The 18,619-nt window shown below is 41.7% G+C and overlaps 2 protein-coding genes across 2 annotated transcripts in view; one reads left to right on the top strand and one right to left on the bottom strand.

Moving 5' to 3' along the window:
- EIF3H (eukaryotic translation initiation factor 3 subunit H) overlaps window positions 1–13,092 on the bottom strand; it is a 76,362-nt gene extending 63,270 nt beyond the window's left edge. Inside the window, exons 1-2 of the mRNA XM_007422448.3 lie at window positions 12,929–13,092; window positions 4,585–4,741 (exon numbers count right to left, since the gene is read on the bottom strand). Coding sequence (XP_007422510.1) covers window positions 4,585–4,741; window positions 12,929–13,045 — 274 coding nt within the window. The 5' untranslated portion in view covers window positions 13,046–13,092. The remainder of the gene's footprint in view (window positions 1–4,584; window positions 4,742–12,928) is intronic.
- An 860-nt stretch (window positions 13,093–13,952) lies between these two features.
- UTP23 (UTP23 small subunit processome component) lies at window positions 13,953–18,357 on the top strand. The gene is made up of 3 exons (XM_007422447.3): window positions 13,953–14,251; window positions 17,251–17,425; window positions 17,879–18,357. Exons 1-3 carry the CDS (start codon window positions 14,064–14,066, stop codon window positions 18,269–18,271), a joined length of 756 nt encoding a protein of 251 aa, XP_007422509.1. The 5' UTR covers window positions 13,953–14,063; the 3' UTR covers window positions 18,272–18,357.
- The last annotated feature ends 262 nt before the right edge of the window (window positions 18,358–18,619 follow it).

Raw genomic sequence — 18,619 nt, 5'->3', positions numbered from 1 at the left:
CAGATTGAGTTTGAAGTTAACTGTTGCCTGGTTTTAACTGCTGTGGTGGCAAATTTAGCTACTGTGTGGGTAAGGTCACAATCTGAGTCTGAATGGAGGCAATGGGTACAGACATCATCTCTTTTCCGTGGGACCTTCAGTAAAAGGGGAGTTATAGTGATGTTTCAAAGGTCCTTGAAGAAGTTACAGTAAAGGAGGATGTGTTGTATCATGTCAATTTTCCCAAAGTTGCAAGGGCACGTATGCTGAGAAATGGGGATTTTGCATACCTGCCATATAAAAGCGCCAACAGGAGTACACTGTGCCTAACCCTGAAAAATCCTTTCCACAACTTAGAGGAAGTAAAACTGTACAAGAAATTTGCTGGTCAGGAGTTGCCCAATTTTGAGACCCTAAAAAGATAAATGACCCCTAAGGATTTCATTGGGGTTGGAAGTGGGCAAGAAACAAACAAATAAAGCGCTTTTTAACCTCTATATTTAAAAAAAAAATTAAAAAATCACACTTTGCAGTACCACAACCAACCACTGAGGCTTTCACAGGCAAAGCAAAGAGCAAGTTCTTTTTTAATCTTTTCCTGCTTTTAATTAAACAAAACAAGGGAAAACATAGAAAAATCATTTTAAAAATGTAAAGAACAGAACAATAACAACAAATTACATATAGAAGGGCTCCTCATATATCTATAAACATCTATAAAATTTTACAACAGTTTTAATAAGTGAGCACATTTTTTGAAATCTCTCACAATGCCTGTGCAAAGCTTATTTTAAAAATTGTGACTGTCCCCTCTAAGTAGCCTGTGATCCCCTGCAGTGGTCAAGACCCACAGTTTGAGAACTCTTGGTACAGAGGTTAAACATCAATTGAGACATTAAGAATATCAAAATACTTTGCAATATAACCCCAAAATAAAACATGCTAATTGTTTACATCAGGGAGGGGAGCCCAACTTTTCCTCTGAGGTCATAGGCCAGTGATGAGGAAACTGAAGCAAATGATGGTAGCAACAGAGCATTAATCAGGCAGGGATAACCATTCACTACCCCCCCCCCCACTTTCCCTGACATCCCCTTTTCTCATTCTTTCTCTTTTCCCCTCACCTTCTGCTTAGGGGGGCAGCTAGAAAAGGGGTGAAAAGGAACTGAAAGCTGCATGAAATTAAACCATGGTCCTCAGGTAAGCTGTCCACTTCACAAGGCAGAAGCAACATTAAATAACTCTCTAAAATAGCAAAATTTCAAAAAAGACCATTTGTCCTTTTTAGACAGATACAGTGGGGCAAAAAAGTATTTAGTCAGCCACCAATTGTGCAAGTTCTCCCACTTAAAAAGATGAGAGAGGCCTGTAATTTTCATCATAGGTATACCTCAACTATGAGAGACAAAATGAGAAAAAAAATCCAGAAAATCACATTGTCTGATTTTTAAAGAATTTATTTGCAAATCATGGTGGAAAATAAGTATTTGGTCACCTACAAACAAGCAAGATGTCTGGCTCTCACAGACTGTAACTACTTCTTTAAGAGGATCCTCTGTCCTCCACCCGTTACCTGTAGTAATGGCACCTGTTTGACCTTGTTATCAGTATAAAAGACACCTGTCCACAACCTCAAACAGTCACACTCCAAACTCCACTATGGCCAAGACCAAAGAGCTGTCGAAGGACACCAGAAACAAAATTGTAGACCTGCACCAGGCTGGGAAGACTGAATCTGCAATAGGCAAGCAGCTTGGTGTGAAGAAATCAACTGTGGGAGCAACTTTGAGGACTGGTTGTATCACTCACACATATCTATACACATATACAAAAGTACATATACATCCACATCCCTGGACAGAACACCTCTAACATCACAAGCATTTTTATTTTTTTTCAAATAATTTTATTAAGATAACAATTGGAAAAGTAAAAACTAATACAAACTACAAAAATATAAAAAGAAAAAGAAAAAGTGCAAGGGGAAAAAAGGAGAAATAAAAATAGATTTTTTTTTAAAAAAAGAGAAAATAAGTAACTTCCCCCTTTATCACAAGTACAAACAATTTTTGTAAATTATCACCATCGCTTAACAAATGCACTCTTCCCATAACTCATCTCTTAACTACAGTGGGGCAACAAAGTATTTAGTCAGCCACCAATTGTGCAAGTTCTCCCACTTAAAAAGATGAGAGAGGCCTGTAATTTTCATCATAGGTATACCTCAACTATGAGAGACAAAATGGGGAAAAAAATCCAGAAAATCACATTGTCTGATTTTTAAAGAATTTATTTGCAAATCATGGTGGAAAATAAGTATTTGGTCACCTACAAACAAGCAAGATGTCTGGCTCTCACAGACCTGTAACGACTTCTTTAAGAGGCTCCTCTGTCCTCCACTCGTTACCTGTAGTAATGGCACCTGTTTGACCTTGCTACCAGTATAAAACACACCTGTCCACAACCTCAAACAGTCACACTCCAAACTCCACTATGGCCAAGACCAAAGAGCTGTTGAAGGACACCAGAAACAAAATTGTAGACCTGCACCAGGCTGGGAAGACTGAATCTGCAATAGGCAAGCAGCTTGGTGTGAAGAAATCAACTGTGGGAGCAATAATTAGAAAATGGAAGACATATAAGACCACTGATAATCTCCCTTGATCTGGGGCTCCACGCAAGATCTCACCCCGTGGGATCAAAATGATCACAAGAATGGTGAGCAAAAATTCCAGAACCACATGGGGGGACCTAGTGAACGACCTGCAGAGAGCTGGGACCAAAGTAACAAAGGCTACCATCAGTAACACACTACGGCGCCAGGGACTCAAATCCTGCAGTGCCAGATGTGTCCCCCTGCTTAAGCCAGTACATGTCTGGGCCTGTCTGAAGTTTGCTAGAGAGCATTTGGATGATCCAGAAGAGGATTGGGAGAATGTCATATGGTCAGATGAAACCAAAGTAGAATGTTTTGGTCTAAACTCAGCTCGTCGTGTTTGGAGGAGAGAGAATGCTGAGTTGCATCCAAAGAACACCATACCTACTGTGAAGCATGGGAGTGGAAACATCATGCTTTGGGGCTGTTTTTCTGCAAAGGGACCAGGACGACTGATCCGTGTAAAGGAAAGAATGAATGGGGCTATGTATCGTGAGATTTTGAGTGAACACCTCCTTCCATCAGCAAGGGCATTGAAGACGAAACGTGGCTGGGTCTTTCAGCATGACAATGATTCCAAACACACAAAGATCCTGGAGTGGCCTAGCCAGTCTCCAGATCTCAACCCCATGGAAAACCTTTGGAGGGAGTTGAAAGTCCGTGTTGCCCAGCGACAGCCCCAAAACATCACTGCTCTAGAGGAGATCTGCATGGAGGAATGGGCCCAAATACCAGCAACAGTGTGTGAAAACCTTGTGAAGACTTACAGAAAACGTTTGACCTCTGTCATTGCCAACAAAGGAGATATAACAAAGTATTGAGATGAACTTTTGATATTGACTAAATACTTATTTTCCACCATGATTTGCAAATAAATTCTTTAAAAATCAGACAATGTGATTTTCTGGATTTTTTCCCCCCATTTTGTCTCTCATAGTTGAGGTATACCTATGATGAAAATTACAGGCCTCTCTCATCTTTTTAAGTGGGAGAACTTGCACAATTGGTGGCTGACTAAATACTTTGTTGCCCCACTGTATATGCCATTAACAAAAATGATGATGATGATATTAATAATAATAGGTACAGCACATTTACTTTCACACTCCAGCATAATTATCCCATATTACAGATGGGATGCAGCAAACATTTAGATTTACTCAAGATTACTGTGAGTTCACAGCTATTCTGGAATTTAAACCAAAGACTTTATCAAGTTTTAAAGCAAGCTGGTTCCCTCTAAATGAGCTAGATTACAATTTCCACTATTCCAGGGCAGGATAGACACTAGGCTGGGGGAGGAATTATTCAAAATTATCCAACAGACGAACTATGAACCACTGTGTTAATTTTGCAAGGTGAATAACTAAGGGAGCCTACTTCGTAATCCCTCTCCCCTTCAAATGCAGAATGTTCTCCCTAAGGCACTTGGATAGCTTATCTTAGTGCCTGCGTCGATGTCATTTCAACATGAAATTTTAATCCTGAAAACATCATCCTTAATCTTTTTGTTCGAAATCCACAGCATTGTACATGTATTTATTTATTTATTTATTTTTATGAACCCTCCCCTTGATGAGCAGGATATAAATCCCTAAAATACAATGCGCCCACTAGGCATTCCTCACATTCCATCTAACCCTCCATACCCAGCAACTAGAAGGTACTAGAACAGAACACACCAATGATGCACCCGCAGACAATGATCTAACTTCTCCCTAAGCATACCTGTATTCCACGACACCATCTCTCATAAGAACAGCCCAGGATATTGAACAGGGGCTGCTACATGTCCAAACAAGACATGCACTAGGGCAGATGCAGCTTTTGCCCTCCAGATGTTTGGAGAGCAACACCTCCAATTCCTTGCCATTGGCCATGAGACCTGGACCTGACGAGGGCAATAGGCTGTTTACCATTTTTGTACACAGGTTATCTTAAATGATTACCTTCATCAAAGTCAGCATCATCTTCTGTATGCTGAGGGAATGGGAAGCAGTTGGTGATTTCAAGTCTGTCATCCACCACTAAGCCTAGCAGCACACCTTGAACCACTTCATTGCCTTGGCCTTCTTCCTGATAATGCTTGATGATCTTCAGCACCACCTGAAATATAAACTTTAAGTTAGGACAACCACATTTAAGATGCAAGGGCTAGCTCACTTAGCACTCAGTTTTCCAACAACTGTTTAAAAAAAAACTTGCTCAACTATGAATTATTGAACATTATATTCTTCCAAGACTGGCCATGTATCATCATAGCATGCTAAAATCTATCCTTATAGATTGAAATTTGGGAAATTTGTGTCTGCTTCACCACTGCTGTGCTGCTTTGCCGCTGTTGTCAGTCCAGGTCAAGTGATCATGATGGGCATATCCCCGACCTCTTTCTTGCCTCCCTCTGTCCCCTGCACCCAATTGGCTGGTGGCGAGGCCCAACTGGCGAGCAGTGATTGGCTGCTTTGGAAACAAGGCAGAAACTTGAAATCTCTTAATGGCTGTGGGCATTGAGAGAAGGGTGAGGGAGCAACTTGGATGCCTGCTGGTGAGGTACGGCTGGCTGGGGGGTGCTGGTGGTCAATGGGTGAGCCCTCTTCCTCCCTTGAGGGAGGGGCCCTTGGGGACACGCTAGAATGTGGGGGTGCAGTTTTCCTCATGTTCCACAGCTCCATTTGTTCTAACTCCCCCCAGCAAAGTGGCAGGCAGTTCTGCTGGTCAGCTGTGGAGGAAGAGGAGGAGGAGGGTTCACCGGGGCTCTCCTGAGGTCGTGAGGGGAGGACAAATGGCACAAGCCTTTATTATATGTGGAAATGAAGGAAGGGAAGGAGAGAGAGGGGAGGGGAGGGGAGGGGAGGGGAGGGGAGGGGAGGGGAGGGGAGGGGAGGGAGGGAGGAAGGAAGGGAGGAAGGGAGGAAGGGAGGAAGGAAGGAAGGAAGGAAGGAAGGAAGGAAGGAAGGAAGGAAGGAAGGAAGGAAGGAAGGAAGGAAGGAAGGAAGGAAGGAAGGAAGGAAGGAAGGAAGGTTTCTGATGCTCCCTGCTAGCTTCTCACAAGCAAAATCAATGGGGAAGCCAGCAGCAAGTTGCAAGTCACTCTCACTCCCACTCTTTTTTTGCCCTTGGCCATTCTGTTTCTCTGATTAGGTAAGGAAATATCTCTGAAACAATGACCCAATGGGTCACGGGTTGTCTAGCGAGTACTAAAAACAAGGTAATGTTTTAAGAATCATAGAAATGTTGCTTTGGTATTAGATGTATTTATCCCTGCATATTTGTATTGAAAAAAATTGGCAGGGCACTTCCAGAGAAGAAATGGTGGACTGAAGGCGACGACCACAGCAGAATGAAGAGCCAGCGAGTAGACCGGCTCTTTGATAATTCCTCTCTGGACAAGAAGACTTGAGATCGCCCACAAGTGCTCCAGACAGCAGCTCCTCACAAGGAGACTGCAAGATAGCGAACTCTGGCAGATTTAGAGCTCTGGGAGATGAAAGCATAACCATCTTGTTCAAACAGCAGTCAGCACCTTTGAAAAGACACTAAGTTTGCATACTTTGTTTTCTAATCACTTTCAGAAGTTGGAAGTGGGAAAGAAGAAACATTATCTTGACACTGCACCTTTTTCCTGGTCGTCCATGAAAGGTTTTCTTTTCTGTGGGGGGGGGGCGGGGGAGAGGTGTTGCCCCAAGCCTCTGTTTGCAAGCTGTACAGCATGCAACATGACAGTGGTAAGGCAATTTTACATTCTCCAAGCTGCATTGCCATCAATCACTTTTACACATCTCCTATAAGTATCCAAGTCTGCAGGAAACAAAGCTATGGTATTGAGCTTTGTACCACTACAACATGTGCTATTAATCTTGTGTAAGCAGCAATACTGACATCTTATTATCTGTCACAGAAACCAGGTGCCTAGGAAGAAAGTTTTTTGGGTTTTTTTGTTTAATGACCTTAACACTGCACTATCATAATCTCTGACCTGTTAGAACAGCAATCTGTATTGTAAGAGGTATGGATGGTTAAACCCAAATGAAGTTCTAGATTTCAGTAGGCAGCACTGAAGTTATCTGACTTTAAGGTGAGAAAATGAGAAATGTCAGAGTGTACATCCTGCAAGAGTTTAATCCTCACAGAAATTGCTGAAGACAGTTTCTGGAGCATGTATCCTGGGAAGTTAGTTCTTTGAGCTATTAGGAAAATGAGGATTCAATATCATTATCACACAGTCGTCAAAATGAACATGTTACAGCAGCTTTGTCCAATCCGATGCCACTAGATGGAAAGCACCAGAGAGTTCTGCAATCATAGAATCATTGAACTGGAAGGAGCTATCAAATCCTCAAGCCCAACACCCTCTACCCCCAAGCAGTTATTCAGATTAAGAACATGTTACAGATGATCTTCGGGCTCTGTTTGAAGGCATCCAGTGATGGAAACTCTACTACCTTTCTAGGTAACTGGTTCCACCAATTATAATTCTCATTTACAGTCCCAATCATTCTGAGCTACATGTTTAGTGGAAGGCTGAGTCAGAACAGTAAAATTAAGAACTTCCTGTTGAACTAGGAGACCTTTTTTTATTGCTTTTCTCTTTGTTACCTTGAACCCAGCAGATTATAGAATTAAGAATTTGCACTTTTTTCAGTATTACTGTTCAAAATATCTGACAAATATTTATTGTACTGATTTACTATTCTCTGTCTCTAAGAACTGGATTGGATATGTGATTAACCCAGTCCACCATTTTAACCTCAAACATGCATCTTAAATTAAGATGACAAATAGGTTGTTGTCAGACAACTCTACCAGATCAGAATACTTCAGGACAAAACATGACCATAAGTCCCTCTCTGTGATCAGGGACTCTCCATGATACAATATATTTGCATAAACCTGGAGGGAAAATAATCCATTTTAATTTCTGAAACTAACAGGCAGACAACAAAGAAATATACAGCAAAGACTCTTGTTATCACAAAGCTGAGGAATGCATACAACCCACTTTGGCAACCCACTTAGCTTTCAGAAAGTCTATAGCGGCTTTCTTTGCAGCCCACACTTCACTGCCAATTCTCCCTTGCTATCAGCCATCAGCCAGGCATGGAAGCTGAATAGGTCTGTCTCCTAGCATCATGATAAGGACTGCCAGAGAGGCAGAGAGAGGTTTAACTTGGTTCCCCTTATCAAGATTTTCAGGGGCTGCACAGGTTCCTTAATAATTAATGCAGTCCTTCCAGAAGGGATCATAGCAAAAAGGAGCCCATTAAACATTCTGATATTAACCAGCAAATGTAAAAGGCTTGAAATGCACTTGCAATAAAATGAGCTTGTTGACAATGGCAAGCAAATATGAGAGGCTAATATTTCAATATGTAATCAGCTGACCCATCTCCAATTAGCTTTTTTGCTGCTTTTTACAGTTTGTTACAAGCATCAGCCTATAATACCTCCAAAAGCTGGATGGATACAAGTTATAGGAAAGCAGATTGCAATGTAATATTAGAAATATTTCTTAACAGTAAGAGCAGTTTGACAGTGGATCCAGTTACCCAAAGGAGTGGTGGGTTTCCCTTTGCTGAATGCGCTCAGGTAGAGGCTGGAGGGCCATTCATCAGGGATGCTTTAATTCAGATTCCTGCACTTAACAGAGAGATGGATTTGATGACTTCAATGGCGTTTTCTAACTCTATGATGCTAGGAAGGTTAAAAAATGCAACAGAGAAGTCTGTCCTAAATGCTATCTACAAGTAAGCTTTGGGAGAAAAAATGAAATTTAAATCTACCCAACCACAGGATTCCACTACTTTAAAGCTTCTCTCAACTACAGGAGGAAGTGGTGCCAATGCAGCATTTGTCTTAGTCAGGAGGCACCCATAAATGTCATGTCACTAGCCATGTCTGGAACCATATTCAAGAAACCAGCATGGAATGTCTCTAACATACTCTGCTCAAGTGTAGCAAAAAATGGCTAGCAACAAAGACACAAAATACACTTCTTTCAAGATCGCACTAATGTCCTTCCTAGTCATCAATATTCTCCTACAAGGCAGGGGGTTCTGTCCCCTCCACAATTATGGTCTGGGAATGTCTCCATGTGATTATGCCAACTAACAAATAGGAATGATAGGAACTTGCTTTACAAATTGAGGAAGCCCTTAGATAAATATTATATATAAATAAAATATATACATATGTAATTATGTGGTAGTCCGTTATTATCATGCTCATATTACATAGGAATGTTGAAGCAAGAGAAGATTAGTTCACTCACTTCGCTAAGCTCTCTTTTTAAGACTTGTTGAACAAACATCAATTAAGTTCAATTAAAGTTTAGACTTCAAGGAATGCACAAAATATGGTTTACAAATCACACATGAAGCCAAAAACATTATTCTGGCTTAGTGTGATATATGTACCTAGAAAGAAGAAATTTGGTCCAGCAAATTCAGGGATAAGTTAAAAGCAGTGTTTCTCAATCTTGGGAACTTTAAGAAGTGTGGACTGCAATTCCCAGAATTCCCCAGCCAGCATGCTGGCTAAGGAATTCTGGGAGTTGGAGTCCAAACATCTTAAAGTTCCCAAGGTTGAGGAACATGGAGTTAAGCTATAATTGGAAATTCCTAGTTTGTATCCATAACTGTCAAGCAACAGCAGCTATATCACCCAAGAGACACAAGCGATAGCATGCTCATCTCTTCAAACCACCAAGCCTCTACTTTACCATCTAATGAAGACATGCACAACATTTCAGTTGAGAGTAACATATTTCTACTTAGCAATGAAGAATCAAAATTTCAGCCACCAGCAGCTGCATTCTGCTATACTACTGGAACGCCACGTTCTGTATCCATGAGTGACTGCTACTTGCCCATTAAAACATTACTCTCCTGATTCCCAGCAGCTCCATATGTAACTATTTCAAAAAGACAGCTAAGTGCAGTAGCAGTTAACCTTATCATCATTCAACAAGACATTTTTCACATGGATTCTAGCTGAATTTCTAGTGTCATTTTAAATTTAGAGGAGAGAGCCTGAACAGGGGAATAATAAATCTTGTACACATATTTGATCTTCAGAAATTACTGGTCTGAGGGGGAATAAGAGCAAGTGACTTATATCTGAAGTATCCACTTTATGAATCTTAAATGTGAATATCCCATTCTCATCACAGGCATTTTTCAAAACTTGGAAAATATGGTTAAGACGTTAGCTATGCTATTCTTCCTTAAACCTAACTTCAACCTAAATTCTGAAAAAGTTGCAAAAATATTATGTTAGGATGAAGCAACGTCTTCTTAATTTCTGTATTCAACCCTCTTCCCTATATATTCCTAAACCAGCATCCCCCAGTCTAGATGCCCTCTAGATGTGTGAATTCCCCACGGCACAAGGAATTCTTCTTTTATTAACTAAAGCAAATAAATATCAGCATACAGGCAGAAAGAACAGACACCTTAAGATTTAGTTCACATGCAACACAAAATCAATGTTTCGATGATACATGAATATGCTGCAGTAATTTATCTAAAATATTTATAGGCTGCTTTTTAGAGTCAAACTCTACTGGCAGCTTCCAATATATGCAATTCAATGCAATTTTTAAAGTAATGCATCACAAAAGTACAGTTAAATACACAAGTATGATGAGCTATAATAAAAGGGTGATTAACTTTACAATCAAATCAATCATTATAACCTATAATCATACCCCATACAATAATCCAGGAAGATTCTCATCCAATATAAAGCAAATGTAAATAAATGGGTCTTTACAGCTTGCTTAACTGCCTACAATGTTGCAGAAATGTGTATGCCAACTATGGCCATTTTAACACTAATGACCATAGCATCTTCACAACACAATCCAGCCGTCACTGATGTGATTTAAAATCTGTTCTCAGTAATTTTTTTTTTTTTTTTTTTTGCACAATGATAGCTGGGTGACTCTAGAAAGTACTTAAGTCGCTAGGGGGAAAATGATATAGAAAAAGGTCTAGAGATCACAGCCTGAAAGATTCTGTCTGTTATGCCCTGGCAGCCTAAAAGCTGCCATCATTGACAAGGGAGCATTACTTCATCACTCTAATCAGTATAGTTTAGACTCCCTTGTTCTATGTTGGCATACAGAGAGACGGGCAACTTGTGATCCTACAGATATACATGGTTACTGAACCTCTTCTTTGTGTCCAGAGGCCCTTCTATCATGCTGCTAAGTTGCAGCAGCACCACTACTGAAAATCAATGCAATGGTTTCCTACAATTTAAAGACAGGCAAACATGAAAGTGCAGTGTAAGTGTTAGAAAAAGTTTAATGTAGGAAAAAGAAGCCTTAAACCTGCTTCCCAACACAGAAACAATGGAAAATTCTGACCCGTCCATCTATGTCCCCACTTATTTTGCATCATTATCATTTCACCAGCAGCAGCCTTTGCTCCCTTCCAGATGTTTAGTTTAGCCTGCCCCCCTCAAAAAAAAGTTAACCAAACCTATGCTAAATTACCACCCAGCATCTTGCTTTTGGCTTAACACAATGTGTAATCACAGACATGAAGCTTGTTCAGTAAACCATCATTTAAAATTCCTGGTTTAGAATAATTGATGACACCCTTGCAGTCACCCAGAGGGTTCAGTTACAGGAAATTTAATTCTGGTCCTTCTAATCCTAAAAGCCCTGTTAACACCATAATGGTCTTATTAACAAAAGCACACAATGAACAGCTTAGTGAAAACAGCATCCTGACAGAAGTATACCTTCCTTGGGTAACAGAGGGCACAATCTTGTAAAAGCTATGTTTTCACCAAACCATCCTATACATGGCTACCAAAAAATAGCATCCTAGCAGTATGGTTTACTTTTGCTGTATTTATATCATTGTTATTTATTCCCTCTGTCACCTATAGAATCCCCAAGTGGCTTTCAGCAGTATCGCTTGTTATATTCTGCTGGTTTGGCATTGAATTATTTATGCACCAATTAATGTATTTATCTACACAACCCTATATACAGATCTGTGTTTAAAGTCTAGTTAGGTTACTGGACTACAGGTGGAAAGACCTAGGTTCATATCCAGTATCAGCCATGAAAACTCACTGGGTTATATTTGACCAATTACCATTGTCACCTGGTGAGTGGGTGGCCTTATCAACTGAACAAACAAATAAATAACTCAGCCAGTCTACCTCACAGGATTGTTGTTTTGACAATAACACTGGAGTAAGGAGTACTGCATACACCACCTTTACCTCCTAGTGAAAATGCAGGATACAAATCTAAATTAATTGTTGTGATCAGTCTAAATGACATATTTTCCCCACAATTAATTCTCTTTCTGTTAAAGGTAAGAGAGCTAACAGCAACTACTGTTAGGGAAAAATAAATGCGCTGCCTTTACTTCACGACATCTCAACAAAATTAGACCTCTGTTTTTGAGGAAAAAAAAATAAACATTTTAAAGGTACTAAATTAAATTATGTGCCAAATCCTGAAATCTGTACTTGTCAAACAGCAAAGTGTTAATATTAGCGTACTATATATAAAATCTGATTAGTTCAACAGAAGCTCCAGTGCTACTCACCGGGCTGTGCAGTGTTGCAGACTCAAAGGCAAAAAGATGCTTTGGAGTGCCTTGTGCAACTCCTTAAAAACTGCTGTACCTTTTCCCAGCTGCCCTCTGCAACCAACATGTAAGCCCACATAAAGACATGTTGGCTTTAAGAACTTGCATTACAGTAGTCAAGATGTAGTTACTTTAAAGAACCAAGTTCACACCAATGAACCTTTTGCCTGAGTTCATTATGCCTACACATGCTTTATCATAGTTTTCTGAGTAACCTATAATTGACTGAGTTCACACAACACTCTAAGTCAGTGTTTCTCAACCCTTGGCGACTTTAAGGTGGGTGGACTTCAACTCCCAGAATTCCCCAGCCAGTAATGGCTGGGGAATTCTGGGAGTTGAAGTCCACCCACCTTAAAGTCGCCAAGGGTTGAGAAACACTGCCCTACGTCATCAACCATGCTTGATAAGCTACAGTGGTTCACACGGTATGCTACAAGGCCAAACAAGCAAACCACATTTAGGCTTAGTGAGGCGGGTGAATCCTGCAGCTCACTCAAAATCAAGAGCCCGACTGTAGCATCCCCTGTGAACGAACACGAACTGCTGCAAAGGAGGGCTGCTGCCTCTTAACCGAGTTAGTGAGGCTCTCACACCAGGATGCTGAAGCAGATGGCTGAAACAAGGGAGCCGGCGACCTCCCGCGTCCCATCCCTGCCCGGTTCCCCATTTCGCTTACCAGCCCGTCGATCTGCACTTGCTTCACCGCGGAGTCCCCCGGGCCCGACTTGCCTTTGGCTTTCCCGCTACCGACTGCGGAACCCCCGGCGCCGGTTCCTTCCTTACGAGACGCCATGGCGAATAGATGCGGCGAGCACACCGTGCAGGGAGGAAAGAGGGCGGAAGCGTGCGGCGTGCCGGATCTTCCGGGTACCGGACTGGAAACACGATCCCCGGAAACAAGGTTCCGCTTGCAGGTGCTCTAGCGTTAGTAAGCCGGCGCTCGAAGCTACAGGAGAGGAGGAATCGTGCCAACGGAAGGTGGCTGATTGCTCAGTAAGCATGCGATAGGACCGGGTTGCGCGTCACAACTGGTAATATTACTAATGCGGGATGCGAGAAAATCTGCCTATGTGGTCGATAAGAATAGAAACTCACTTGATGGCAATCAATTTGGACTACAGCGTGTAGGTTACACGATTCTGGTACTTCACTTCACCCATAAGAGCTTTAAAAAGGGTTTTGAAATAAGGTAAAGCTTCAAGGGACTTGAACCTTCCAACTTGGTCCTTCCTCGTATGTTGGGATTCCAAGTCCCCGAATTCTCTTCTAGCATGGCCATGATTATTTTATTCATTTTTGAAATACACAAGACTCTTTGCTTTTGCTGCAGCAGGGGGTTACCACTACTCTTCAGAGATGAATCCAACCGGCCATCCTTGCAATGTCACAGCCGAATGAATAGTCTAGTTTTACATAAGGTATCTGCTCCCAACTGCCTGGACGACAATGTACAATAGAATCAACAATGCCACCCACTAAAAATAATAAAATAAAAAGTGCTCTGCTTTCATTAACAGCAGGATTTTACTTTTTAAATTTTATTTTATTGCAGATAGAATGCCTTGCGGATTTTTTACGAGCATATTAAAACTTCCTGAATCCCACGGCTGCTATCCGGATTTCTGCAGCCTAGTTCTTAATTATGTGTCACCAGATCTATCCCCCACGTGTTTCAGGCAGGCGCACTGCGCATGCGTCAGCGTAGTCGCTCCTTCCGTTAAGCCGACCAAACTTCCGGTTAAACGGAGAACAGGGCGCCCGCTCTGTGAAGTATTTTCTCTTCGTATGTTTATTATCCTTCGGCGTCTGTTATGAAGATCACCCGGCAGAAGCACGCCAAGAAGAACATGGGCTTCTACAAGTACAATTTTGGCTTCCGGGAACCTTTCCAGGTGCTGCTGGACGGCACCTTTTGCCAGGCTGCGCTGCGCAACAAGATCCAGATCCGCGAGCAGTTGCCGGGTTACCTGGCCGGAGCCACGCAACTCTGTACGACGCGGTGAGGCAGGGACGGGGGGGGGCAGTTGGGGGATCGCGCCTCGATTGGCTGAGTGGAGCAACTGACGGGAGCGCGAGGCGTGCTGCAGGAACGCGCGTGCGCTCTGTTCCCTGGATGGAGGGGACCGACAGGGGCGCGCGAGCCCTTCCAAGCAACGTGGCCTGGGATTGGCTGATGGAAGAGATCCACGCGACAGGGGCGGGGCAGTGGTTGCCCGCCAAGGGTTAAAGGCAAGCGGGCCACTCTTAGAAGTCCCTGCAGGGCGGGGAGAGGGTTCGCGGGTCATAGGTCATGCCCTGGTTCAGTAGCAGTCACTTTTGGGAGTCTGTGTTGGATTACGGCCGAATAGACTAATGGGGTTAGAATAACAGCCCAACATGATCTCAAGGGCTTAAGTCTAGAGAAGGCTCTGGCCTGGGGAGTTCTAGGTCCAGATTGCCAAGCCAGTGACCAAATGTGCTCCAGCTGCTCCCTCAGCCAAAGGGTAAGCTGCGTCTTGATTAGGATTACCAGATTCCTGAACAAGCAGAGGAGAACACGGAGGATTGGAGAGGAGAAATGGGAGGAAAGGAGGATGTATTAACTGTTCAACTTTCTTGGCATCCACATCAAAAATTACAGTGAAAAATGGGAAGAGGAGTGTTCAGACCTACATGTATATGAAATTACTTTTTCCAGCATCAGAAAGACTATCACAATATTTTGCCAACCAACAAATCTTTATTTTCAAAAACCTGTGCTAGCCATGATATACAATTGATGACAATGTGCTATTCAAATTTAGCATAGAAATGTATGACGAATCATGATCCGTAGACTGTGGTAATCATAGATTTGAAGGAGATGCATTGAAGCCAATTGCTGGAATCAGAGAATAAATTAAATAACGTAAATCTAGGAAGTCTGTTGACAGATGAGGAAAGAAAGAAGCAGCCAGTTTACAAGGTCATGGTACACAAATGTTTGAATGACTACTGTTGTGAAAATGATCCCCCCACAAACACCCAAGTCATTCTAAAAGCCGGACAATATTTGATTTTAAGGCTTTGCCTGCCAGACAGAGGACATGAGGACGAAAAGGAGGACATGTTCTCCTTTTGCTGGATGTCTTATCTTCAAGGGTAGGCAGAATATAGATGTCAGTAAGGGGACGCGGTGGCGCAGCGGCTTAATGACGCTGAAAGTTGCCGGCCAGAAATGGTCGACGCTTCAGCGGTTCGAGTCCAGCCTTCGCGTTAAACAGGGTGAGCTCCTGTTTCCTCCCCAGTTCCTGTCAACCCAACAGTTCGAAAACTTACGTGAGTAGATAAATGGGTACTCTCACTCCGGTGGGAGGAAAAATGCTGGCGGCGCCTTGCAAAAAAGGAGTTGGGAGCAGTTGCCGGTAAGCGTGAAAAACCGCGCGCGCCCGAAAAGGGCACGAAGCAATGGAAACCCCGCCTCCTGTGCTCGCCAGCTGGGCTCTGCCCTAGGAAGGAGGCTCTGGCAAACCACTTCCGAAAAACAGTTGCCTTGAAAACTGCAAGGACTCGTTCAAGCAGTCACTGCAGGGTCAGCAATGACTGAGCGCAGACAAAAAAAAAAAAAAAGGTGTCTATGATGGGGAAACAGAACAGAAAAAAGATGGGAGAAGCAGTGTCAGGATGCAAAAGCAAAAGGGCTTGCCATCTGGCACTGCTTCCACCTTGCCTGTTTTGACACCTGGCCCCCCTGTCACATGGGGATCGCTGGTCAATAATCTCTTACTGTCCCATCCTGCTTTGTGGAGCATACTGGGAGTGGGTGGTATTTTGAATTTATTTATTGGATTTATATCCCACTATTCAGGAGCTCAAGATGGTGTACAAACACTCCCTCCTCCCATTTTCCCCACAGCAAAACACTTTGTCCTTATAACAACAATCCTGTGAGATAAGTTGGGCTGAAAGGGTGACTGGCCCAAAGTCACCCAGTGACCAGTATATAGTATTATGCTATGTTACTGTCATACTGATTTCATATCAATTATTTGATGTCCATTGGACTTGGGCAGCTTGTAAATTCAAATAAATAATTAATTTCTTGATATATCTAGTATTTATTTATTTAAACATTTACATGCCACTCATCTTAAACCAAACTAGATGGTTCACAAACCAAGGATAAAAACATTATATACAGACAATAAAACAAAAGCAGTAAAACCAAAAACAGGTGAAACAGGTTGCTTGATGAAATCATACTTTTCATCTCTTGATATATTTCTGTCTTTCAGTGTATGCGTATGTATTTAACTTCCTGGGAATATATTTAACTTCATTTATATTTTAAGAAATTCCATTCCATCTTAAAGTATAAGAAACACAGGTAGTCCTTGCTTAGTGACCACTTATTCAGCAACTTCTAAGTTCTGACAGTGTTGAACGAGATTTATGGCAGATCCTTGAAGTTGTGGCTGTCATGACATCCTGGTGGTCACATGATTGTGATTCGGGCACTTGGCAACTGGCACGCAATTATGACGGTTGCAGCATCCTGCGGTCATGTCATCACAATTTGAGTGCTTGGCAACCGGCACGCAGTTATGACAGTTGGAGCATCCCACTATCACATGATCACCATTTGCGACCTTCACTGCTAGTTTCTGACAAGCAAAGTCAATGGGAAAGTTTGCAGGAAATTGCAAGTCGCAGTCACATGACATTGCCCTTAACGACCGCGGGTGAGTCACTTAATGACTGCAACCAGAACTGCTGTCATAAGTCGGTATGGTCATGATGCTTTTCACTTTATGATTCTGGCCCCCATTATGGTTGTTAGCTGAGGACTACCTGTATTAGACTGTAATCCTCCTACTTATGCTTAATCACATTGAACTTAGTTGGACTTGATTCTAAATAGACATTGGGTTCTTAGTCTCACCTCACCAATTCCATGTTCAATTCGGATATAACTGGGCTTCTTGTTAAAAATACAAAATAAGGTTTTGTGCTTCTTTTTCTTACCTTATTTTCCTTTAGATGTGTGTTAAAAGAATTGGAATGCTTGGGGAAGGAATTGTATGGCGCAAAACTAATTGCACAGAGATTTCAAGTTCGCAACTGCTCTCACTTCAAAAACCCAGTGAGTGGTTCAGATTGCCTGTTGTCCATGGTTGAGGATGGTAATCCACACCATTATTTCATAGCTACACAGGTAAATTTATTTCACCTGAACGTATTTGAACAAAATGCTTTATCTGTGATCTGTACTAAAGATATTCATTCATTCATTCATTCATTCATTCATTCATTCATTCATTCATTCTCTTCTATATGATTTTGAACAACTATTAGATTTTGTTCAGATTTCAAGAAAAAAATCTTGCTATAATGAATTCACCACTTCCCAACTTTTTTAATTAACATAATTTGCAATCCTGCTTTTGTTACTTTTACATACAGTGATAGCTACTCTCCAGCTATTACATTTACAATATTAGTTTAATTCTATACTTTTACAGAGTTTAATTATGTTATAGCAAATCATGTGATGAGGGAAGAGAATCAGTTTCTTATTCCTTTGTGAAGTGTACTCTGTAGCCTGCACTCACTCGCTTTTTGTAACTGGCTCTTTTTGTTGTTTTGTTTTGCTTTTTTAAAAATATAGGACCAGCATCTGGCAACTAAAATAAAGAAAAAGCCTGGAATTCCTCTCCTATTTATAATTCAGAATACAATGGTTCTGGACAAGCCTTCAGCCAAATCTTTGGCCTCAATACAAGCAATACAGACAAATCGGCTTATTCCAGAGTACCATAAACAGACCATTGCATTTCTCAAAGAGGAAAAGGGCCTTGTGAAAACTTTGGAACCCAAAAGAAGGAAGCGGAAAAGGGCTGCTGGGCCTAATCCTCTCAGCTGTCTGAAGAAAAAGAGAAAAACTGAAGAAACTTTACAGTCTTCAACACCTAAGAAAAAGGGAAACCGGAAGCGCGGTAAAAGGAAATCAGACACTATGACTGGGGCTGTCCAGTCAGGGCTACAGGATATGAAAGCGTAATATTCCAGAAATTTGATGTGCATAACTGTTTTGCGAACTTTGAATATATAGCTAATGCTGTTTGAAAAATAAATTATACTTCCTTACTTTGCTTTTTACTCCTTTTTGCTAGCAAAATGTTTTTAAAATGCTTTTTTCTTCAAATTCTTTGCTTAAAAAGGTGTTTCATGATTAAAATTAATTAATTAATGAAATTAATTCTCGCGTCCTTTTCAGTTTCCTTGCTTCGTGAACAGCTTTGACTAGATGGGCAGAACCACCCTACCTTCCACTGTCACATAGATGAACATGATACGTATTGTCAAAGGCTTTCACGGCCGGTATACTATGGCTGGTGTGGGTCTTCCA

This window comes from Python bivittatus, unplaced genomic scaffold (assembly GCF_059951505.1).
Source record: "Python bivittatus isolate LINGU-HERP-01145 unplaced genomic scaffold, Pbiv_v1 ctg000590_np1212, whole genome shotgun sequence".
Classification (NCBI taxonomy): Eukaryota; Metazoa; Chordata; class Lepidosauria; order Squamata; family Pythonidae; genus Python; species Python bivittatus.
Note: the sequence above shows the minus strand (reverse complement) of the source record. Positions and strands in the feature narration are given on the sequence as shown.

Excerpts from the sequence above, each read along its gene's own strand:
- UTP23 (XM_007422447.3), top strand. The coding sequence starts at position 14,064 with ATGAAGATCACCCGGCAGAAGCACGCCAAGAAGAACATGGGCTTCTAC. Across the intron at positions 14,252-17,250 it reads ACGCAACTCTGTACGACGCG|ATGTGTGTTAAAAGAATTGG; the intron begins GTGAGGCAGGGA and ends ATTTTCCTTTAG. Across the intron at positions 17,426-17,878 it reads ATTATTTCATAGCTACACAG|GACCAGCATCTGGCAACTAA; the intron begins GTAAATTTATTT and ends TTAAAAATATAG.